Source organism: Camelus ferus, chromosome 19 (genome assembly GCF_009834535.1).
Source record: "Camelus ferus isolate YT-003-E chromosome 19, BCGSAC_Cfer_1.0, whole genome shotgun sequence".
Lineage (NCBI taxonomy): Eukaryota > Metazoa > Chordata > Mammalia > Artiodactyla > Camelidae > Camelus > Camelus ferus.
Window position 1 is genome coordinate 5,925,082 of NC_045714.1, and position 25,988 is coordinate 5,951,069.

Sequence of the window (25,988 nt, forward strand, 5' to 3'; positions counted from 1 at the left end):
ACCCAGGAGAGCATCTGAATGGCCCAGTAGGGCCTGGTCCTGGCAGCCTCGTGAGAAAAGGGTTTGCCTCCAGAGCCATCATCTCCCATAAATATCACATCCTCCTCTCTGAATCCACTGGCACTCAACTTGGACCTCATTTTGGTCCTCAACCAATACTGCTGAAATGCTTGGACATTGGGCACTTAGCTGATAGAAGTAGCCGGCCTGGGTGTTTCCATTTAGCAGTTTGCACTTTTAAACTGGCTTGTGGAGAGCTGCCGAGCTGGATGCTCCCTGGTAGTTCATGTGCAGCTTTTTGTCTGACTTGATGGCTTCTGTTTCACTTCTCTGCAAAAAGGGACACTGTGCACCCCCTGCCCACCCAGAAGGGAAGGTTTGATGTGCTGCTTCTGAACAACTCAGTCTGACATCACTGTAAACAAAAATATGGTCAGGTGAGGCTGGAGGTGGAATGTGGCTGCTCCCCAGAACTACAGATTGTTCTACAAGTGCATTCTGGCATAGTGTGTTGGAAGTTTCTGGCATTTTATTCCCTTAAATAACAGGGTGGGAGGGTGAGGTGGTCTGTCCATAGAAGCTGTCATATTCAACAGCATATTCTGCTTTTAGCAAATTTTATCCAAATGATACTTTAGATTTTTCTCTGTCTAATTTACTGGCAGTTCTTCTGAAAATGTCTAATTATTTTGCTAAAAAAATCACTCAAGCACTTAAGCTCTTTTTACCTGTGCAAATATATTACTTTCTTTTAAAATATATCAGACATGGGATACCCATAAGATTTTATGTATTTTCTAGGGCATTCTTTTTATATTAGTTTTCTTTAGACTTTCTCAAACTTTTGTTTAGAGGATGTATTTTGTAGTGTAGAACGCTGCTTTATCTTGTTTTGTAAGCTTGATTTTTTTTAACCACTAAGCATTTTTTTGTACTATGAAATCCATTGAGTAATTATAAAATGAGTAGATACTTATGTTTCTAAGGTAATATATGTATCTATCCTTAGTTGTACTAACTTAAAACCTAAAGTAACCTTCAACTTTTCGTTCACCCTTTCATCTAATTGATTGCCAAGTCAAGTCCTCCAACCTCATTCTTGAAATGTGCGTCTGAACCTCTTTCCTTCTCTTCTCACCCTCTTCCCTTGCCTCTATTCAGGCCCTCCTCATCTCTTGCCTTTTATGGTCACCTTCAGCAGCTCTTTCTTTGGACGAGAAGTGATGTCACTGTCCTACTTGAAAAATTCCAATGGCTCCCCATTGCTGGGAGTAAAGTCTCCAGATTGCTTGGCCTCACCTAACCCAGGTACTTAAAGCAGATCTGGATAGAGGTGTTGGCCCAGCTCTCCAGGCCCAGCTCTGCTGGTTGGTTTCCCCCCAGCCCCAGTCCTTCCCCTGCACATTCCAAACTGGGTCCTGATCGCTGCTGTATCTTCCACTGCTGACTGCTGAACCACCACCGTTCACCCTCCTTTCAGCTCAGAGGCACTGCCTCACTGGAGCTCATCCTCCCACACCCAACCCTGAGCTGACTTTTCTATTAAGTTTCCTTTTTTTGATATGGTAGAAAATGTTATTAGTATGCTTTCTCTGTTACCTCTGTGAATACTAACTTCGTCCTAATCCACCTGAGGACTCCCATCTCTAGGGATAAATTAGGATTTGGTTCTAGGAAGAAAGTCACTAGAAAGAACACATACCAAATAGCATTTTTGCAGCATGGTATTTCTTTTTAACACCTAATAACATTTTATATGAATTAATATTTTTATTCTGCTTATATATTATTTTCTTCTTAGGTAGAATGTGAACCCTCTAAAAATAGGGCATCCTATCTTTCAGGTCTTTGTATCCTCAGTAGCTAGTATACTGTAGTGTCTGGCTTAGTGTCACTTTGTGGACTTGTATCATACACACATTTAACTTGGTTAAATTATACACACTGCCACGAAAAGAAAAGAGGAATTCCTTTAAATGCCACATTGTCCTATCAGACCACACCTTGATATCCTCTGTAGGGAAAGGCAAAAAGAAACAAAAGTGAACAAACAAGTGAACAAGAAACAAAAGAGGTTAAGATCTGGGCTTTAAAATATCAAAGGCTTTGATGCGGGCAATTTAAGGTATTTTTTCCAAGGTTTTAATCTTAATTGCATGCAATTTTTGCTTCATGGCTAATGATAGAATTTAATTGCCATATAAGATAGAGTACCTCTGTAAATCCTTCAGAAATGTTTGTGGAATTAAACCATATTAAGGACTCGGTGCTTAAGAGTAATCCACCTAACAATTATTGACCAGAAGAGTCCTAATTTGCCCAATAAACCAATATGATGGTCGTCTATAAATTCCTATAAACTATGCTGGCACTTAATTCGTTACAACTTTATTGGGTGCCTGCAGCTGCCAGGCAGTGTGCTAGGCAGTGGCAAGTTCAGGAGTGAGGCTTATCCAGAGCACACACCTCTGTTCTCTTTTATAGTCATGGGAGAGAGGTGACAGGAAACAGTCACACGAACGATTCATTTTCATTGTGGAGGAAGTGCCTTGAAAGAAAAATAAAAGGTGAAAGGAGAATGTTGAAGAAGGGGCTTTAAGCTGGTGTGAAGGGGTCAGGGAATGCTTGAGGGAGGCCTACGAGATGGGAGGGGGGTGGCGAGCCTTGCAGTTAGAAGGGGCTTAGCGGTTTTCAAGAACACAGGGAAGGCAGGTGTGGCCCAAGCATTGGTCTCCAGGATATGTCACCTCCTGAGATGACTCCCGGAAGTTAGTTATTCACTGGTAGAGAGTAGTACTTCCTCTTTGTTTATACAGTTTTTTTTAAATTAGGGATTTGTCTTAACATAGAATCCCATAACTTGTTAAATAGTTCTATGTTCACTTTACTCATGTTCCTTGAGATTTTATAAAACATATTTTAAATACCGAAAAGTCTTGATTATAGCCTTTCAATCATTGCTAAGAACTCTTATTTTTCAGAGGGGAGGGTATAACTTAGTGGTAGAGTACCTGCTTAGCATGCATGTGATCCTGCATTCAATCCCCAGTACCTCTGTTGAAAAATAAATAAACCTAATTACCCACCTTATTTTTCTAATTTATACTGTATTTCATTCTAAAGTGATACATTTCCATAGAAAACAAACAAAATTTCTTTATCCTTATCACTACAAAATGTAAGTACTATGAACATTTTATCTATATTCTGTTAATCATATTTTAAGTCATGTTTTTATTGAGATAATTGTAGATTCATGTGCAGTTGTAAGAAATAATACAGAGCACTCCCTTGTACCCCTTGCCCAGTTTCCTCCACCATAACATTATGCAAAACTCTAGTACAATAAATACCACAACCAGCATATTGACACTGATGCAGTTTGTCCATCTTATTTAGATTTCCTCAGTTTTACTTGTGCTTATTTGTGTGTGCATTGTTTTCCGTAGATTCTTGTATTAGTAATGCTATTTTTGATGTAATTTAATTCTAGTTTTTTTTCCTTTTCTGCCCTCAAAAAGCACCCCTCACCTGTCATATATCCCTCTCGTGGCCCTGTGTGTTTTCCCTAAACTTGTTTTAAAAAGCAGCTACCTGTAAGAGAAATAAATAGATTGAGAACAGCACGGTCAGTCTCAATGTACTTTATCAGCTTACTGATTGTTTATAGACAGTTTAGCCAGCTTATAGTTTCTGGACTGGCTGCTGAAAGATACTCTGGGTGGTTTCTAACCATTTAAGTGCCATTCAAAATGGACCGAAGTATCAGCAGTGTCTGAAAAAGGTCTGGCAGTGGTGTAAATGTCAAGTTGCCTATAATTTAAGCAGAACAGAGTAAGTAGAAGAATAAACATACAGGGAAAGTATAGGTAACAAAGGAGGCTTTGAGATCTTTGCTCTTATTTCTTGAGTGGATATTCTTCTCAAGGGGTAACAGATGGTCTTGACTATCTACTGACTCCCCCTCAGCAGGACAAATAACCAAAAAGATATTCACTATTTGGTTGGTGCATGTTTGGTCAGTTGATTTTCAGTGGTCATAACGATCTTCATGTGTGGTATTGTTTTCATTGGAAATTGAAAAAAATTGAAGAAATTCAGTGGTTTTGAATTTTCTCAGTGGAAATATATTACTTTTATAATCAGAAAATACCCCCAGTTTTCAACTTTGGAGTAAACAGGAGAGAAACAATAAACATATGAAAAGTAAAAGGGAAATTGTTTTAAAGTAACTGAGCTCAGAAAGCATGAGTAGAGGAAGAGAGAAGCCAGGATGATTGATGCTGGCCGTCAAGTTTCATGGGCTAGCTAAAAGCACATCGACCAGACAGTCAGCTTGAAAAAATTTAAAAGCAGGAGGTAACTGCCAAGGGACTCTATCCAAGCAAATGGAAAGGACTTGAGAAGGGAAACTAGTTAGGCATGATTGTCAGGTTAGAGTTTGGGTAGTGAAAGAAGGGTGCTCTTTCTGTCCAGAATAGGATCTCTCAGAGGAGGTTAGGCGCTCATTAGGAAAAATAGCTATTGAGTTCTGCCTGGCCTTATTCAGCTACTCTTAATTAAAATTTAATAACATAAGAATAGATGGAACTACTTAAACAAGAGAACCTGTTGTCAGACCTAACTGTTAAAATCCTGAAGTTATTTTTAACTTAATCTAGCTTTTATTGAACATTGTTTTGAACATTCTAGATAAAGTAATAAGATAAGAAAATCAAATTATTGCTCAACAGTTGGGAGAGACATTTATTCTGTTTGCCAATGTGATTCATACACCTAGAAAATCCAGTTTAAAAAAGATACATGAATAAGCAAAAGTAGGTTAGATGGCTGGATAGAAAGATTATATTATAGAATAATCTGTATAGTGTGAGCCTATCTGTGTAAAAACAAGTAGGAAGAATTCGTTATTTATGTTTGCATGTGCCTAGAGTAAAGTTTGGAAGAGTAGACACTACTAGACTGTTAACATTGGTTAAGTTTTTTCGTTATATCTTTGTATTGTATACACTGCACATGTTTTTATTTTTTTGAGGAGAAATTTTATAAATGATTAGGTCTTTCAGTATTTAAGAATGTTGGTAGTTTCTAATGATTCCTTCTATACTCATATCTTTTTTATATACCCTTACAGTGCTTTCAGTGCCCTCATAGGTAATCAGCTATTCTCCTTCCCTCCTTTCTCCCCCGGGATCTGATTTGAAGTATCCTCAGATGATATTTGAGGAGTCTCCCTTGGCATCCACAGAGCTGATTAGCAAGATTATTCTCCTTTTCAATAACTCTGTCCTGCCTCCCACACTCCCTTTGGTAGTTGTTCTCTCCTCTGTATGGTACACTGTCTCCCTTACAGCAGTCCTTTCTCCTTAGACCCGCTAGTAAATATGAATGCTCACTATCAGTTCTTCACTAAACCTCTAGTCATTTTGGTTGCCTGACACTCATTCTCTATTAGATTCCTCAGGAATGGCTTACAGAAACAGTATTCCATAAATTAACAATGCATGTTCATAGCATTTTGTCTGTAGCCTTTATATTTGAAGGCCATTTTCTCTCTATTTAAAAATCTTTGGATCACATTTTATTTCCTTAAGAAATTAAAATATGTTATTCCATTGACTTCTGATATAAAGCGTTATAAAGCATTGCTGTGGATGTTTGGCGGTCCAATTTTTCACCCTTAAAAGTGACTTGGTCTTTTCCCTAGATTCCCAAAGGATTTTTTTAACCCTTTGTTTCAAAAATAATCATTTATTAAACCACATCTTGGTGTTGGCCATTTTGGGTCATTGTTCCCCCAAATCAATGTGTTCTTTCAATATATAGTTTCAAACCTTTTCTTTTTTTAATTTCAGCAGAGTTTAAATTTGAATTTTCAGTAGTTCTTTTCTTACATTGCTTTGATTTCCTTCTCAGAGACTTAGCCTGTCGTGTGTATGTTTGATCTTCTTTGGCTATCATCTGTTTCTTTTACTTTCTCTCAAAAAGTTTTAAATCTTTCTAAATTTACTTTAAAGTAAATGAAAATTATATTAAATAAAATTTAAATCTAATTTGAAACTTACAGAACAATTATAATAGTACAAGGAACCAATTTCTATTTGGTTATTTCACCTTGAATTTTTTAGAAACTCCTTATTCTGTATCTTTTAAGGCATTAAATGGATTTATTTGTGCTCTCTTTTTTTTTTTTGTTTAATTGAAGTTTAGTTGATTCACAATGATGTGTCAGTTTCTGGTGTACAGCATAGTGATTCAGTTTTACATATATTATTTTTCATATTCTTTTTCATTATAGGCTACTACAAGATATTGAATATAGTTCCCATGCTGTACAGTATAAATTTACTATTTATCTATTTTATTATAGTAGTTAGTATCTGTAAATCTTGAACTCCTAATTTATCCCTTCCCACCCCCTTTCCCCCAGTAACCAAAAGTTTGTTTTCTATGTCTGGAGTCTTTTTCTGTTTTTTAAATAAGTTCATTTGTCTTTTTTTAGATTCCATATATAAGTGATGTCATATGATATTTGTCTTTCTCTGTCTAACTGACTTCACTTAGTGTGATCATCCCTAGGTCCATCCATGTCACTGCAAGTGACATGATTTCTTTCTTTTTTTTTTTTTTTTTGGCTGATGATTATTTGCTCTCTTGTTCCTCCTTGTTTTGTCTTCATTTCTGAAAAAATATATATATATATTTAATTCTTTCCTGATTTCTTTCACTTCTCTTTGCAAATCATTCTTTTTTTCCAGTTACCTTGTTTCTTGAGTTCTCATTCTTATTTGTTGTCCTTCTATAGCTTCTACAATTTTCTTAATTTCTTTTAGCTTGTTAGATTAGTTTCCCCCTTGTGGCTGTCTTTCTAGCTTCCGTTTATTTTCTGTAGGAATATTATTTGTCCCTTATTCTCTTTCATAAATTAAAGCTGTGTGGGACTCAACTCTTCTTGTCTACTGATCATTTTTAAGAAAACGTTTCCTGTAGGTTTAGGAAGGAAGGGGTGGGTCAGATATTCTAGGTCAGGGCTCTCAGGCTCCCTCTTCAGTTGACTTTGTGAAGTGATTTTAAAAACCGTCTTGTGCTTTCTAAGATCTGCTTCCCCTACTCTAATTTTACAGCTGTTATCTCAACCTTCTCTTTCTTTTGCCCCTTTTGTCTGTATCTTGCTCAGTTTGTTCTACTCCTGGAAGCTTCTCCTCCATGCAGGCTTTGTCTGAGAAGAGCATTTCGTTGTTTAGTTTTGAGGGTCTGCAGGGACTGGGCTGCCCAGCACCTGGGGAGGGCGACCTGGCACTGCCTGCGACCCGGAGTCTGCAGAATCTGCTCCAGCTTGGCTGCTCACACGGATTGGTCTGTCACACTTCCAGGCAGACCTGATGGTGGCTTGGGGTTTCCTGATCTCAGCCATCAGGATTTGAGTCTCCTTCCTCACACAAAAGTGCTGGTACCACATGGATCTTAATAACTGTCTTGCCCCTGACTTACTTGTATTTTCAGAGTCATAAAGGTGCTTTATCCCTGATCTTGTTTTAGTTGTTGTCTGTGTTGGTTTTGCTGTCCTGTTGCTCTGTTTATTTTTATGGAGGATTTGGGGAGAGTGAAAAATGGTGCTGCTGCTGCCCCCTCCCAGAATCACAAAGCCAGAGTAATCTCTCAAAAGCATATATCCAATTATATCATTCCCCCTACTTTAAAAAAATTGAGTTTTAAGACTCCTTTATGAAAACTTTCAAACATACAGAAATAGATTAGCATAATGAATCCCTGTATATGTCACTCAGTTTTGATAATTATAAACTCATGGCTCATCTTCTTTCATCGCCACCCGCTATCCATTAGCCCCTCTTAGCTCTGATTTATTTTGAAGTAAATCTAAGCATCATAACAAATATTTTTAAAAAATCCAACATTCAGGGATCAGAGGAACCAGAGCCACATCTACTTTGGGCCTGCAGAGGAAGGTGAAGTGTCAGGGAAAACTGATGATGCAACCTCAGCCCTGGGCTGAAGTACCGCCTGCCTGGAAGTGCCTTCCGAGGGAGGCCTCTAGGGAGCTAATCAGCGTGGCGAGCCCTGCCAGGCCCAAGGAGCTAATAAGACAGCACTTGCCATCCCTGCCTGACTCTTGCCGCAGCGGCGGGGGCCCCGGTGGGCCTTGATTTGGGAGTGCTTCGTGCTGCATGGACTCCCTCCTCAGGCTGGCTTCAGGGCTCCATGTCAAAGCCTTCTTGATGTTCCAGCCATCAACCTGCTCCTCCCCCTGTTTGTAGAGACGATGTAGGAAGCCTTGATTTCATTTCAGATGGAATGTGGCCTTCTGCAGGAGTGTATCACATCAGAAAACCATGCTGCCTGCAGGAGAGGTAGAGCGGAAGAGGCGCATCCTTCCAAGAAATGTTTCTCACACCCAGCCGTTCCCTGGGTGTCATAGCAGGAAATTACTCATTACTGGAAAATCACCCTTGAGCTTTCTGTTGAGGAGGTCAGAGAGAGAGCAGAGTCCCCAAAGTTAGTTGGGTCACTGGTGCTTTCTTCTTGCATATATTATTTTGTTTTTCACTGCCATCCTCATGCTATCTCTGTTTTCTTAATTCCAAATTCATATTTCTCACCTTGGTTCTTTCTGACCTGCTTAGCCCACTCATTCAGTAAAAATCCTTATTGAGGGCCCTCTGTCTGCAGGAATCATGCTGATGAACAGGCTAGACCTGGAGTCTCTGCTCCTTTGAGCTGGGGAGGCTCATACAGCAGTCTCTCTTGGAAAGCCTCTCCAGGCATATTGAGCGGAGGCAAGTTTCGGAAGTGGTACATCTGCCCCGTGCACCCCAAGGTGTCTGCGCACACAGACCTGGGTCATGGGCCACTATAGTTGGGTGTAGGCCCACTCCCTCCTCTCTGACCTGTGGTGTGATGGCAGGGACTTGGAGAGTGACACAGGTAGCAGGTTTCTGGGGATGCTCCAGTTGAGAATGGCCATCCTTTCTCCACTCCAGCCTTCATTGCTAAGGTTTCCTTTCAAGCAACAATGCCAGGACAGACTAGGCAAAACAGCTTGGACATAGCTGTATGATTGATTTCTGCCATGAATGCCAATCAAAGCCTGCAAGGCGAGGCAGCAGGTCAGCAGTGCCAAGAGGATCTCTTTCCTCTACACCAGATGTGGCCACTCTTTAGTTACTCCTGAATTTACTGTTCTCATTTTTATCAGCTCATCTTGATGCCTTTCCCTTCTTCCTGTAGAATAGATTTCCCCTCTGAGCAGTACTTTCTACTCAGCATCTGTTTGTGGCCACCGGTGGTCTTCCCCCACTGAGTGAGAGTTCATTGAGGATAGGGACCATGACGTAACTACCTGCCCCATCAACACTTGGCACAACATGAAGTGCAAGGACAAAAATTGGCTGCAAGTACAACGATATATTGTGGTCTTGATTCTGAAGGTGATCCGCAAAACTTGACTTTGGCATCATTATGTAAGAGTTTGCTATAAAAAATATACTTAGTGGTAAAACCAATTACCTTTAAGAGAATTTTTACAGTTGTGGCTTTTTAACTGTCCTGTTCTCTAATGAACATATCTCATTGAAACTTTACAGTGTTTGCTCTGAATAATCTTATAAAGATTGCTTTTCAGCACAGTAGGAAAACATTCTAGTGGTGAGTTTTTTTGAGTTTATGCATTGCTGTTACAGGAAAATGTCACTAGGTTTAACTTTATTTAATACTGATTTTTGCAAAATGTTTGATTTATTGGAACCTAGGGACTTATTTTCCTGATAACTCAACTTAGGTGTCGTCATTTTGTGAGCCTTGGGAAGAGGAGTGTCTAGCTATTATAATATCATTAAAGGATATTACTCTACAATAGCTTCAGTTATTTATGTGATAATGGTGACCCCAGGTCTGTATCTAGCAATATGTCTATGGATTTTGGTTCCTATATAGTTTTTTAGTTGCAGCATTGAGATATTGAGCAGATCCTCTTGAGGAAGGATTTGGCATCCGTCAGCCTTCAAAAGCTTCTAAAAATTGATCATATGTTATTAGCAAAGTTTTACTGCCTCCTTCCACTGTGAAGAAAATGTATTTTTTTATGTATCCAGTTCTAAGAAGACAGATGACAAAAAGATATGCAGCTGTTGCCCAAAGCTTATGACTGAAGAGGAGGAAGGGATAGAGCCCTTGTAAACAGTTCCATCTCCCTAAATATGTTAAGGGGGTGGGAAGAGGGACTAATTTAATTTGTTGAGATACAGCTATTCTCGGCTGGATATTATTTGAAGTAGTTACTCTGAAAGTTGCTTTTTAATTAAATATACTTAATAAAGTAAAATTTGCTTTGACTGAAGATAAAAAGTCAGGAGTCTGACATGGAGAACTATGCTTTTTTAAAAATAAGCTGCTTATGAACATGGTGAACAGAAATCATTTAATGTTTTTAATTTTTTCTTGTATTTCACTACTAGTTTATACACATAGTAATACATACCAGATAAATATGGGGGAAATTTTTGTGCCAGAAACTTCCTGGCCACTCTTTCCTTACAGAAGAACAGAGTAACAGTATTCATTTTAACTATAAAAATACTATTGTGGGTTTTTAAAATTCCCTGTATTTTAATCTCCTGTGTTCCCCTTGATCTTTAATTTGCTAAACAGTTGCAAAGGATGAATCTACCGTGCATTCTTCTTCATTGTAATGGTTCATCTTTCTCTGAAAAACAGTGAGTTGTTCATTCTGAAATCTGAATTATCAGATGCAGCTGCATTTTGTTACTACTTGAATTTAGAGAGAGGGAGGAGGAGCTCTCTGTAATATACAATTTAAGCTACTGTAACATACAGAGATTAGCATAGTGGAACTGTTAAGCTGACTGAACCAGAAGGAACATCTGTTCCTAGCATAATTTGAGATTTAAAGGCAGTATAACGGGCATAGTTGAAAATTGTAGGAGGAAAATAAACTTCAGATGGATTAAGATTAAATTTTTTTCTGAAGTGTTTTCACCATACTGAGGAAGAAGCCTTTCATCTGTTAGAAGCAATAAAGGAAATTGCAGAGGAAAAAGTCAATAGATTTGAATACTGAAAATTCTAAAACTATTTTTAAACTTTTTCTACAGTGCATATGCTGTGTAGAAAAAAATTTGGGAAACAATAGGAAATAAAAATCACTCACAAAATACTGCCAAGTAGCAGCTCTGTTTCTGTATGGACAGTTTTATGATCATCCTCCCATACTTAAAATTTTTGTGTATAGAGGAAGTTAAATATACAGATAAATAAATTGGAAAAGTGATTTCCAAAGAATTGATGGCTTTAAAATATGAAAATAGCTTACAGCTTAGAAGAGTAAGAAAAACATTAATATTTCCCAAGATTAATGGGCAAAGGACAGAGACAAATCACTCTGTGCATCATCCAGCAGACGTTGAATGCCTACTAGTCACGTTAAAGCAGTGCTTACCATGCACAAAACAGCTGTTAGAAGGGTCAGACATGTCATCTTGTGTCTGCATATTTTATTCCAACATTTTGAGGCATAATCTAGATGTAAATGAAAATGTATGGAAAGCATTTTTTTTCTTTAGTGGAACTTTCAAAACTAATGTAGGAGAGTATATTTATGGATTTGAGATGGGCAACTGTTTTTTAAACAAGATACCCCACAGAACTATAAAGGGACAGATGGATAAATTGAACTCTGTTGGCATTAAGAACGTCCGTTCATCAAAAGACACCATTAACTTTGGGTTGTTTACAGAGTGGCCCCCAAATCCTCCCACCCTTGCCTTCATGCCCCTCTGTGACTCTCATTGGAGAATCACTTGGCAATTCGTGCTTGGCCACGTGAGTTGCTTTGGCCAATAGTGACAGTAGTAGAGGCCTAAAAAAACCGGGATACCTCATTTGACTACATTTTGCTGTGTGCCCCCCCCCCCAACAAATTAAAGGTTTTTGGCAACGCTGCATTAAGCAAGTCTGTCGGCACCATTTTTCCAACAACATTTGCTCACTTTGTGTCAGTATGTCACATATTGGTAATTCTTGGAATATTTCAAACTTCTTCATTATTATTATATTTCTTGTAGTGATCGGTAGTCAGTAGTCTTTGTTACTATTGCAAAAAGATTACAACTCACTGAAGGCATAGGTGATGGTTAGCATTTTTTAGCAATAAAGTGTTTTTTAATTAAGGTATGTACAATTGTTCTTTTCAGACATAATGCTATTGCACACTAAATAGACTATAGTATAGTGTAAACATAACTTTTATACGCACTGGGAAACCAAAAATTCGTATGACTCACTTTATTGCGATATTTGCTCTGTTGTGGTCTGGAACTGAACCCACAGTATCTCTATACTTGCACATTGGGCCTTGCCCTCCCTTGCTGCTTTTGAAAATTCTGCAGTCGCTACAGTGTGAACAAGCCAGGCTGTCCCAGGTGAATGACATGTGGCCTGATTACTGCCATCACCTTTGTCAACATGTATCCAAGATCAGGTTTGTGAGTGAGACCATTGGGCCACCAGTGATCGCAAATGCATATGGCGAGCCCAGCCAGCAGCACGTGGAACAGAGATAAGCCATCCCAGCCAAGCCCAGCTCAAATGGCCAACCTGTAGAATCATGAGCAAGTAAGTGGTTTTGTCAGCCCTGTGTTTTGGCATGGTTAGATACACAGCAAAAGCCAGCTGATACAGAGAAAGATATTTGCAGTGTGTATGAGCACCAAAGAACTAGTGCCCAGAATACATAAAGAACACCACATGCGTATCATTAAGAAAAACACAGCAACCTAATAGAAAAAAGTAGACAAAGCAACTATATGACATTTCTGGAAAAAGCAAAACTATGGAAACAGTGACAGGATCAGTGGTTGCCAGGGGTGTGGGGGGAGAGAGGGAAGGATGACGAGGTAGAGCACAGGGGGATTTTAGGCCAGTGCAAATACTGTGTTTAGTACTGTAGTGGAGGATGCATGTCATTATACATTTGTCAAAACCCATAGAACATACAAAACAAAGAGTGAACCTTCCTCCGAAACACAAGGGCTCCTGTGGCTTGTAGCAGTAGTGCTTGCTCTAATGTTGCCACTTTTCCAGATGTCTTATAAGCAGGTGTGACATGTGCCACCAGTTAACGATTTTTCAGTGCTGATGTTATGAATAAGTTACTTTTAAAAAATAGAGTGGCTGTACAGTCATTCCCATATGTTACTTTCACTTGCTGCATTCAGATATGTTTTCTTAAGTGGGAATTTCAAGTAACCCTGAGTATTGCATGACTTCTTAGTGGAGAAAACAGAAAGCCACAGGCTATGGGCTCACATGGGTTTTTATCTCTTGTAACCTCGTGATGAGACTAACATATCTTGGCATGGTAAATAGTAAGCATTTACTAAACTGATGGTTTTAGTTTTTGTTAATGATTGCTCTCTTACCAAACTGGCCCAAAGAGAGTTTTCTCCTGAAGCCCTAAAATTTTTAAGACCTTGGCTGTTTATTCAGCAACATCTTAAATTAGCTTTGTATCAGTAGAGTTGCGTCTCTCTCATGGATTCGGGTCTAAAAAAAGTTGAGAAATCTGTGAATAGACCAGGTTATCGTTAATTTACGCATAATGTATGGTTTTATGCGTACAGCCTGGCACAATTGTTCTTAGGCACATTTCAATGCTAGAACCCTTAATTTAATCCACAAGAGGAAGCAGAAAGAAATGCAGGTGCAGACAGAAGTTGGGGCTTCTGAACCACTCATTCTGCCTTTCCGAGAATGATCAGATCGTTAAGGGCAGAGAGGGGGTGTAGGTAGAGTGTCCATTTGCTCAGGGATTTAATCTTTTTGTTTACTGTTAATCTTCTGTAAGATTGATAAATGGCCATGAGTGTGTTTGTGTGAGTTAACATGCAGCAGTGCCTGGCTCAGAACCGAGCATCTGTTTATCTGTCTTTTCCACTGGAACACAAGGTCCGCAATGCAGGATTTTGCCTCTTGTTCACTTCCATATCCTTAGTGCCTGCCACATAGTCAGTGCTCAGTAAATATTTGGGTGAATTGAAGGGACTCAAACATTAAATCCAAACCTTGCTTCTTTAATCCCCATACACAGAGTTCTTTGGAAAGCCAGGCAGAAGAGTTTGGTCACATGCTTCCTCTTTTCCCCAGATTGTCATCTTATTTTTGTGGCCTCACTGAAGAATCTCACTTCGTAATGCTTTTGGGCAATGGTCATGTCTTCCTTTGTCATCCCTAATCGCCCAAATGGTGTGTAGAAAAGTACATTTACATCTAGACAGTGTGTAGAAACTCATTTGGTTGGAAACAATAATGCAAAAGCAAATTTTCCTTGATTATATTAACAGAATGTTATACTGCTCTTGGAATATTAAAGAAATTCTTCACCAAAGTTACTTTCGTTTTGACATTGTTTTCCTCCCATTCACACTTCCAAATTATGCATAGTCTCATCAGTTTCTCAAATACGGTTCTCAGTTTTTTCAGAGTAGGAATATCTTGTGGGTTCCTGAGGACCCTCCCTGTGACTGCGGAGCTTGGGGAAATTAGCCAATGAAGGGAGGAGGCTGATGGTTGGCAGCCTGGTTCCCTGTAAAGGAAGGTATAAACCTTCCACTTTCAGATGTCTGCCAACTGCTTGTGTCCTTAGTCACTGTACCACTGTCCTCGGCACAGTGCCAGAACCCCAGGGCCTGAGCACTTCATCTGTCCTTATGGAAAGCAGAAGGTAAACAGAACAGAAGTGAAAGTGGATTCAGTTTTTTAGACTGTTCTCTTACAGGAATGGTTTTGCGGTTCTCAGCACTTAAAAAAACACTGGTTCCAATATGTTTCATTGACATCAATTACTGTAAGTCTGATTCATTTTCTGCTTATTGATTTCTGCCCAAGGTGAAATTCATGACATTTAACAGAAAACATAAGTGATTAAAAGAGAAAACACAATACTTTAAGGATTGTAAAAATAAGGTTTAAAGTCAGTTGCTTTAGCACTTGAAAACGCAATTTTTGTATTTCTTTGTTAACAGTTCAGCTATCTAACTATAGTTGTTAAAAATAAATAAATGACAATGTTAAAGTTCTGTCAAGCTTCCAAAAACATTACAGTTTACTTTGAAGAGTCTTTATCCTTAATATTCCGCAACTTTGTACCCTAACCCCAACGTGTCTGGGTACTGACTTTGTTTTTCAGGGGTGTGCTCGGGGGGGGGGGGCCTCTGCATCCTGTGTCTCCTGTTAGACCGTGCTGCGGCCCTCTGAACTAGCTTCCAATTTACTCGTCCTTTGTGTTCACTGTAGCATTTACTCTCGTCTGTTAAGTGTTATTGTTGTTTTAAATACCAGTGATTATCAATTTCATTTCCAAGATTTCTCATTTGTTCTTTCCCATCTACTAATTCTGGCCTCATCCCTCCCTGTTTTTATCTATAACATCGTTTTTATACATGATTCCTTTATTTACTCCTGATCTCAAATATATTTATCTTTAAAGTACTTGACAGGCTAATCCTACATTTTATGTGGAATAGCTTTACATCTCTAGTTGACATGTTGGATGCTTTTTCAGAACTAGTCACCTTCTGGTTTTTGGTACGGGGCTTGCAGATCATTTTGAGTCGGAGACCTGTTATTTTCATTTGTTCTCATTCTGTTTTTGAGCCTCGCTGTACTTTGTACTTTTCTCTATGTGTAATTGACCATCACTTTGTGTTCAGAGCAGAGGGTGTACATCAGAGAGCGAAATTGGTCCCACTGTCTCTACCAGATGTTCCCCTGGCCGACTTCATGAAGGGCACCCCACACTTCCCATTCCTGCCCTCATCCTCTCATTTGTGGGGAATTTGTAAAGCAATGTGATTATGCTTTTTTCCATGTCCTTTTCCAAATGTGCATAATTGTTCTGGTAGTGGTTTTTAACTCCATTATCTTTTAACCTCACCCCCGACCAGTGTACAAGATGACCCAACACTTCCTCAGGCTCTGGCACAGATAATTATTGTACATCCTGCTGCCTTTTAAATTCTGACCAGCTTTGTTCCTTCCTCCCTCTTTGCTTTCTCTTTCAGCTATCACATAAGATTCTTAGGTCCTTGGTTCACTTTTCAGCATCTTTTTCTATTCAGTACATAATCATTTTAAATTTTAAACCAAACAAGCTTGGTATTGGTTAGCTAAATTTTAAGCCTTACCTTTATTGTCTAGGCAGTGTGGTTTGTCTTAAAACTTAACAGTACTGAGTATATGACTTACTGCATATTGTTTATGTGAATGGATAAATATAATAAAAGTATGTATATCCCTAAGGTTTTTGTAGTAAAGTATATTAACTTCTATAGATAAAGAATATAGTATTCTTTCAACTTGAAAGACACTGAACTTCTGACTCTGAGAATTTGTATATTTCTTGGAGTATACTTTGTTATACAGAAATTTTATGTTCTCATTTATAGTGAAATTTATGATTAACAAAAATTGTTCAACACACGTTACTTTGAAGATTCGGTTTGTAAAATTTTAGCCCAGCCACCCCCTCCTCTATTTCTATGTATATCTCTCTATTCAGTGGTGACTATTGCAAGAGTTCCAGGAAATACACACCCTGTATGATCACTTACTGCATTTTAAATTATTGCCTTTACTGTACCTCTGCATTTCCCTTCAGTGTAGCTCTGTCTATTTCTGAGAGCCAGTAGCTTCCATAAAGTACTAGGTAACGACTGGAACAATCAAATTAGGCAGCCGTTTGTAAATTGGGGAGGCGGGGAGCATAGAAGAGGTTGAAGGTCCTATGGGATCTTGTAGCTGATGGCAGTTCTAGCAAATAGAAGGTACCACTGGAGTTCTTTCTTCCTTCAGACTTTTAAAACAGGTCTCTGTCAGAACCATCTAACAATAACCCTTTCTGCTTTGAATCCATGCTTTAGTAACTATTTTGGTACTGTCTTGTCAGGAGGCTGTATGACCTAGTTGCAAAGCAAAAATAATAATAATAATAATAGAAATTATTGGAAAGCAGGATTGGATCAGATATTTACATAAACGTATTCCCTTTTGAAAACATTTCTGTTCCATAAAATGAAGCATATTGGTATAGAGTTAAGGGCTCTTTGAGCTTTGGGGGCCTTTAGAATTATTCCTTAATTCAATCAGCAGAATTAGGCTGAGGACCTACTCCGGGCCTAGGCCTATGCCCAGAGGAGTGAGAGAGGTGAGAGTGGGGCCCTTCCTCGCAGACTCCCGGCTGTTAACACAATGCTGTCTAGACCACCTCATCATTTGTCCAATGTTTTAAGAGAAATAATGCATTTTACCGTGGAGCCAATAAGGGACATTCACCCTGTTATGGAACTGAAGAGAAAGGGGTGTTAAAACCAAAATCGTGAAGTTTAACTTAACAAAGTGAAGACTATAAACATGAAAATATTTCTGCAAGGCTAGACTTGCTTTTATGCCTATGTGTTTTCAAAAAGAGGAATCTCAAGTAAGAAAATTATCATCTTTTCACCCAGATTTGACTTTTTCCTTAATTGCATTTGGGAGGTATTTGAATAGTGGATAATGAACTTCCCTGTAAATAGAGAAATTGATTCACTTTGTGCCCTACTTCATTCTGTTCCCTGAGCTCTGTAAGTATATGATGCCTTCGTACTCGCTGGGAGATCATCTGTCATCTTGTTACATGGGTGTGGGAGGATGGGAAATCAAGCACCAGCGTTAGAAATGATTCAGGTGGGTACAGGTTTCTGCCCTGCTGACTTCCTTGCCTCATAAGCTTTCCAGTTCAGATGTTTTGTTTAAACTTTACCAAGCATTTGTAGCCCAGCTTTCTAGCCCAGCTAAATCATAATTTTGGAAGAACTTTCTTTCTCTCATGAAAATGATTCACTATAGAGACGATTCATTGGTGCCCAATGCCTATATAAAATGATACACAGAGTAATTTAAGCCATTAACCTGTAGGCATTGACCATACTTGAGCCCCACTTCGGTAGCACATTATCAGATTTATTCTCTAGGAGAGCATGACTGTTACATCTATTACATATGATGTTTTATTCTATCACATTTCTGAAACCTACACTAAGGATAGGAAGTAGGCTCTTAAAAAGCCAATGAAGAACTGTCTAGGGGAAGGAGGGGGATAGGTTATCTATTTGTTGGTATATTTAATTTCACACCCGTAAAATTTCTCATTTAGTGTGATCCCATCCCTGAAATGTTGAGGTACACTTTGAATGATTCTTGAAATGTTCAGTGGGTTTTTTTTAATAGGGGATACTTCTGGGAATCTGTTTCATGGAAAGTTTATTATTTCCTTTTTGGCTTGGCTCCTAAATTTACCCAGCGTTCATCTTCTCATCATCAGCTTTAAGGCCTTTATTTTATTTTTTGTTATCTGTGTGGAAATTTACATAATTTGGTGGATTATGTAATCTTTGATCCGAGTAATAAAAAATTTTCTAGGGATACTTTAGGCATGTGGACGTCTTCCTAAACTTGCTCATTAGTCAGTGATCTGTCTTTTCTACACCTGTTAGAAAGTTAGCACACCTTTGATACAGTTTCAGAATACAGAAGACTTGTTTTGCTGTAGTTGTATAGCAAATTGTATGACTTTCTTCTAAACCACTATTGGTAGGTACCTTTAATTTTAAAAGTACTTTATCACTCCTTACTTTTAAGACTATAATCCTGACATTTTTAATAAGTGAAATGTAAACATTTGTCTTCAAAGCATGCGTGTATTTCCCATATGCCATTCTAAAGTAGGGAAATGCTTAAACTGGGTGTATTTTATTATTTGTAAATTATACCTTAAAGTTGATTGAGAAAAACTAATTGAACTACACACTTAAGATCTGTGTATTTTACTCCATGAGTATACCTTAATTTTAGAATCTTTTTTTAAGAATTGTGTGAATAACTTATATTTTCCCAGTATTTTTATTAAAATCTCCAGGTTTTGCTGTGTCTCCTTACCCTCCCCCCCTTACCAAAAAAGTGAAAATTAATAAATCCTTTGGCTGAATAAAATCACTTGTGCACTGTTGATATTTTGGTCCTTATTTCTGCAGGATGAATATTTGTTAGTTCAGTGATTTATCTGTGTCAATTATTTCTTCCATCTTCATCCAGTCACACCAGCTGGATTGATCAGATTGTTTCACCTCACAAGGCAGAATTCGAATTTACTGACAAATGCTTCCAAATATAAGTAGGACAACAAATTTAAAGCCTAGATTTTTATTCCTTTAAGTCATTTTTCTGTGCCGTGTAGCTTTTCCCTGAAAGCTTAATCTCATCCATAAATGATGTGATGGGAATGTTCCTGTGGACTAACTTGTTTAATCCCAAATAGGTTTGTAATCCATCATCATGCTTTCAAATGATTACCTGGTGTCTTAAGTCAAAAATTCCTCCTTGCCATTTTGTAGTGTTATTAATAAGTAGAGTAGCAGAATGTAGGCATTCTTTTTTTTTTAATGTCCAAGTTGAATGTATACATGGTTTAAGAAGTAAATAGTACCGTGATACAGCTTTACAATAAAATCCAGCTCCTTGCTGCCCACACCCCAGCCCGTTCCCCAGTATTCCTCTTCATGGATGACCATTTTCAACTTCTGAAGCGGCTGATTCCAGCTTGTGTTTATTTCCATATTTCTAAGGAAAATGTTTCTCTTTTGATTCATTAATGTAGATCTTTACTAAGGCATAGGATTTCATTTTCTTAAACAGCTATTCCTTCTTTCTCTCCCCTTTGCTTCCCCTCCCCCATTCTCCCAATATGTTACAGTTTTTGGTTAAAACAGTATTCATTGTTCGCATTATTTGCCTGTGTACATAGTCACACGTAGTGTTGTACTCCACTGTTTCCTTTTTAGTACATTTTCCTTTTGTCAATAATTGCCTTGTGTTTTTCATTTGCAGTTTTCTTTCTACCTGTTGCTAATTCTTCCTAACCTAGTAGCCTCTCAAAACTTCCCACAAAATCAGTCAGTGCTATCCAATGGAAATAGAGTGCAACCCATATATATATTTCTGCTTTTTCTAATAGCTACAGTAAAAAAGGTAACAGGAAGCAGATGAAATTAATAGTTTAGCTTGTTTAACCCAGTGTGTTCAAAATGTTATTTCAACCAGTAGTCAATATTTCAAATATTTGAGATGTTTTCTTTTTTTAGCACTACGTCATCAAAGTCTGATGTGTATTTTTACACTTAACACGACATCTCTTTTCAGATTGGCCACACCTCAAGTGCTCTCTGTAGTCACACGAGGCTGGTGGCTGCTATATTGGACAGAGCAGTTTCAGGTGATTCCTGAGCTTCAGTCTTGATCTCGTAGACATCCTCCTCCTTTCGGCTGTTGTCCTGCAGGCTGCCACATACAGCTGCCATCTTGAGACTTCCTTTTCCTTGCTTCTCAGTTGGAGTCCCTGTTTTTCTGGACTTCGGGTGTTCTCCTCACTTCTCTCTAGTGGTTTCATGTGGTCTGTGCAGTGGATGAAGGCATGTTGCTGACAGGTCCATCTCTTGAGTCACTCTGCTCTAATCTGCCTGCTTGCCTCCTTGGGCTGGTGCACAATTGTCATACTGGGAGCGCCTCCATCACAGATTTTGTGGAAATTTCATGTGCCTTTGCTCGTGTGTTGGATCCTTCCCTGCAACCAGCCGCCAGCCCCGTGTATCTTACATCTTTCTCTTGGTTTATTTCTTCCTTCAGGTGGGAGGCATGCTCCAGTGGATTGCTGAGAGAAGGGAGCAGGGTGGTGAAGTTTTTGAGACCTTGCGTATGTGGAAGTTTTTCTTGTCCCTTCTTACTTGATGATTATTGGACTGTATATGGAATTCTAAATTGGACATCATTTTTCTTCAGAATTTTGAAGGCATTGCCCCATTGCCATCCAGCTTTCGGTTTTTTCTTGCAAAGTCTGAAGGCATTCTGATCACCTTATCTTTTGAAAGTGAACTATTTTTTTTCTTCCTGGAAATTTACAGGATATTCTCTTTGTCCACAGGATTCTGAAATTGCACATCAGTGTGTGTCAGTATGGGTCTGGTTTTATCATTATGATGAGTGCTTGGTGTGTCTGGGAGATTTCCTTGAACTATTTTTTAATGTTTTCTTTCCTTGTATTTTGTTTAACTTAATTTTCTATTTTTAAAATTTATTATTTATTTAGGCTTTATCTTCTGGAAGGATTTCTTCTACCTTTATCTTCTGAATCCTCAGTTAAGCTCTTATCTTTCTGAGTATGTTAAAAATATATATATTATAAGCTTTTGTGTCCCTGCAGTTTATTTTCTCCAAGGGGCTTTTTTTCCCCCCTGTTTTTTCTTTTAAATCTCTTTTGCATTAGAGGCTTTCTTTCCTCTGACATCTTGTAATCATTAGTCTGTACATGAGGAAGAGGAGGAGCTCACAGGGCAGAAGGCAGGTTCGGAGCAGGGGTAAGGGGCTTGTCAGCACGGATCTGGCTCGGCCCCGGCTCGGCCCCTAGGTAGGGGTGGGCTGTTAGCCACATACCGTTGTGATGGCACCTTTTGGTCTTTCCTCTTGTCTGCTCAGATCATCTAGAGAGCACTCTATCCCCTGACTTAACATTTTCCAGAAAATAAATCTCCATATTTCTGCAGAGGTGTGAGTCAGTAGTCACCCCGCAACAGGGAAGTGGGCGCTGGGGGAGTGGAGGTGGAGATCCAGTTCCCCTGCAGTAAATCCCACCCCTCGTTCCAAAGAAGCAAACTTCCTGAGCCTTTGAGGGGTTCTGTGGTGGAAATCTGGATGGTTCTCTTCTGCTTTCCCTGCTGCTGGCTTTTCATTGAGCTTTCTCAGGCCTGTCAGCTACTAATCGGTGTGATTTCCAGCTTCCAAAGTTGTGTTGCTGTTGTCTGCTCTCCTGTTCTCTTTGTGGGTTTGTCTTTTTTTGTTGTTGTTGTTGTTGTAGTAAAATATACATAGCATAAAATTTACCGTTGTAATCATTTTTAAGTATACAGTTCAGTGCATTAAGTACATTCATATTGTTGTACAAGCTTATCTTTATAATAGTAAAGTACAAACTTAAAGGAAAAGATTTTTACGTGAGATTATGGTAGTGGTGATTTAGGAGAGGAAAATTAGATGTGTGTGATCAGCCTAGCCATAGATATAATGGGGTCTTCTGGTACTTGCTCCTTTGGCAGTTTGGTATAATGGGAATTGTTTATCATCTCCTAGGAAAACATTTGGATAGTTTGTTGGCACAAAAGTGCATTTTATCTGCTCTTGATAACTATAGCTTTACAGAAGGTTACATATGGAACTCCCAGTCCTGACTCTCGGAGATCGGCTCCCCAACTCCGCCCCCCCTCCCCCTGCCCCACGCCCACTCGCTGTTCCCGCATAAGTGTGAACTCCAGCCCCCGCGCCTTAGCTGTGCTGGGTGTTCCAGAGATGCGCACGCCCCCTCTCCCGCTCCCTGTCCTCTTCAGCATCTTTCCAGCCCCCTGCCACCCCCGGCATGTGGTTGCTGCTGTCCTGTTTTCCTCCTATGACCTTGTACATGCCTCTGAATTAGCACCTTGCGTTCCCCACACTGCCTGGCTCCCTTTGATGTCCATTTCTGCCCTGGGTCTTCCTCAGTGCCTGGCATGGGGCCCGTGCTCAGTTATCTTGATGAATTCCTGAAGCCAGAGATTTCAAGAGTGCACTCTTTATCCTTTTTTTGTAGGATATCCGACACGAAGCCAGTGATTTCCCATGTAGAGTGGCCAAGCTTCCTAAAAACAAAAACCGAAACAGGTACAGAGATGTCAGTCCCTGTAAGTATTCACATCGCCATTACCCTGCTTCCATCGCGTCGGCTCTTCCTCAGGCTCTTCCTGAGCTGCACGGCCTCTCAGTCCAGACTCCTGTAGCCCCAGAGTTTGGTGATAAATCGATAGCAGCAACGGTTTATGACTTGATTGTTTCCTACAATAAAAGCATTAGAGACTTATAGTAATGGTTCATTTTTCCGCCCTTGTAGACGGGGTAAGGTTTCAGTTTCTGGAAAATTCAGCTAAGTTCAAAGCACTTTTTTTAGCCTTGACTACTTTAATGATGAATCATTTTCCTGCCAGCTGAAGCAGAGTATCGCAAGCATAATATAACCCCTTCTGGATGAGTCAGCAACAGTATTATTAGGCCCCAAGCATTGTATTCAAGTGTAATGACGCCCTGCAGAGGCATGAAGGGGTGGGAGTGGTTCACCCCCTCAACCAAAGACAGGCAGGCTCTGCTGGCTGACCCCACCCCCACCCCCTCCAGCATCATTATTTTCTAGCTCTTTCCTGCCATTAGGTCTCAGTGTGCCTGTGGCAGCCTCCTCTGCCTTCTGAGTAATTGGCTCTCAATCCACTGATATCACGAAAGTAAATTAACTAAATACGTTAGAATTTGTCAAAAGTAAGAAAAACTGGAGCTGAGTAAAGGCTATGAACTTTGCCACCTCCTCCAGGCCACAGACTCACCTCCATGTGGCCACTGTCAGTCAGTGAGGGCTGGAGCCACCGACAGCCCCCAGGCGAGTGTTCTCTGCTAGGAGCATCGGAGGTGCAGGTGGGCCTGCTACGGCTGGCTGCGCTCTCTGAGTGGTGGCTCTCGGTGCCTCCTGCCCTGACCTGTGCAGCGCCCAGGTCCCTGGAAGGGGATTGAAGTCAGACCTGGTTGCACAGAGCAGACTGCCTCCGACTGCTGCCGTGGGTCCCTCCCTGCCTGGTGCAGGGTCTCTCCCTGCCCCTCAGAGCTGGGTGGCCCTCTCCTCTGATAGCTTCAGTCAAACAAGTGTCCCACCGATCTCAGAATTTGTGCAAAGATGAAATAAAATAACATAAGCCGCTTGGCCTAGGGTCTGGCTCAGTCGTTAACTGAAGATGTGCGCCAGGAACTTCCTGGAGCGCAGTTCTAGGTCCAGTGACACAGTATTTTGCCCCAGTGCCAGATACTCTTTATTTAGGACATCTAGGCTATGGCATCTCACAGGTTTTATTTTAAAAATAATCATCATAACCTCTCTTCAGGTGATTCTGCCGGGAGGCCCTGGCCAGCCACTCTGAGCTTGAGGCAGCCATCAGTGCTCGAGTTTTCACACAGTGCCAGGGTACCCTTGGGCTCTGGCTTTTGCTGTACTTGCTCTGAATTTGGCAGTAATGTTGTCTTTAATACTCTTTTTCTACGTTTTTGATCAGTGGTCACCTAAATGGTCCTATAAACCAGTTTTACAGAGAAAAAAACCCAGCATTTAAAATATTGTTCCAGAGATGTAATTTCCAAACTTCTTCACCCCTACCCTGTCGCACTCCTTATATTTTTCTTTTTCTCCCCTACCTCCACTCTGCAGTAGAAAAGATAATTTGCTGTCCAGGTTATGGAGGAAATGGGGAGACTGTTTCAAGGTAGAGGGTGATCTTGTATCTTCCGTTAGGCAGGTGAACAGCCCAGCACTCAGAGGATAAGTTGTTTGCCCAAGGTCACCTCCCAGTGCTGTTTGAATCCACTCACGTAATCACCAGTGCCAGGCATAGTTTTTGTTGAGGTCTTTTATCGCCAAGACCCACTTAAGTATTACCCAAGTATTTCAGTTCATATTAAACCTCTGCAATGAGAAACGTTAGTCTAAACAGTGGCTAATTTTCAAAAAACGTCTCTTTGGAATTCTTTAGCAAAGAAAGCCCCAAACCACTGATCCCCATTAACTCTTCCTTTCCCACTGGGCAACGGGAGGACTGTTTATGGGTGGTCACCTGAGTTCATTATCCCTTGTGTTGTATCAGAAATAAAAATACCCACCTGTTCTTGTTGGCTGCACTAGCAGGATACAGAAAGTAGCCCTCGAGGAACCATCGCTTTTGTGACAAAGTTATGATAAAGGGGAAAAAAGTAACTATGCTTTTTCAGTAACCTGGGGCAGACCTTCTAAATTCAAGTTTATTTCTAAAAACTATTCTGAAAGTTACAATTAATATAGTTTCAGTGTTTTGGAGTCAGAGTTTATTTTTAATAATTCAATTCTCGTTTAAGCATCTTTGATCTTGACATTTAGCTGATACTTGAACTTTAAAAAAAACTTTGTATCTAGGAATTCAAGGTACAACTTTTCACACTGCTGTGTACTTAGGCCATTTAGTCTGCCAGACCATTAAGCAGAGGTTAGGTCACGGCGGGGGCATAAACCTTACCTGCTTTGCTCATGGTGCCAACTAGAGCTCGGGGACCAGGGGGAGTGTTTGGTGTATTTGTTCCCTTTCAGAGATTGAACCCACTGTATTTTTTACCCCATAGAAGTGTCTGTTAGGCATCAGGGAACAGATCTCTTGACATCCTCTCCCCCCAGCCTTCCACATTGTGGGGACAGTAGTATCATAGGAAGATGTGACCTAAAAACAGATTTCCCAAATAAGACATAATCTATGTTTTGGTGTAGTTTGTTGCTGTTTAGTGTTAAGTTTCAAACACTTCCAAAAACCTTTCTGAAAATACTAGTCATTCCCGTATTGATGACTAATCTCAGTTAAAACAGCACGACCTCAACCAATGTGAACACCCTCAGAGCCACCACTGCACCACTTCCGCTTTCCCCATGGGGCACGCTGCCTGTGCGGACACTTGGGTCCTCCAGGATTAACCTCTGAGTTCTGGTTTGTCTTTCAGTTGACCATAGTCGGATTAAACTCCATCAAGAAGACAATGACTACATCAATGCTAGTTTGATAAAAATGGAAGAAGCCCAAAGAAGTTACATTCTTACCCAGGTAAACAGATCATCCACATTTTTCTTCGATGTTTTTGGCTTACTCGATGTCATCTTAAGAGTTGCAGAGCGTGCTGTTATCTTCACCTCAAATAAAACCTGCCACCTCCTTGAGAAGATCAGATAGGTTTTAAACAACCCAGAAAAGCAACAAAGAAGGAAAAGTCTTCCTTCAGAGATTCAGCTT

At 39.8% G+C, this 25,988-nt stretch overlaps 1 protein-coding gene across 1 annotated transcript in view; it reads left to right on the forward strand.

Annotated features, from left to right (window-relative positions):
* Nucleotides 1-25,988, forward strand: part of PTPN1 (protein tyrosine phosphatase non-receptor type 1) — a 62,746-nt gene that overhangs the window by 19,024 nt on the left and 17,734 nt on the right. The window contains exons 2-3 of the mRNA XM_006174977.3: nt 22,742-22,832; nt 25,702-25,802. Coding sequence (XP_006175039.1) covers nt 22,742-22,832; nt 25,702-25,802 — 192 coding nt within the window. The remainder of the gene's footprint in view (nt 1-22,741; nt 22,833-25,701; nt 25,803-25,988) is intronic.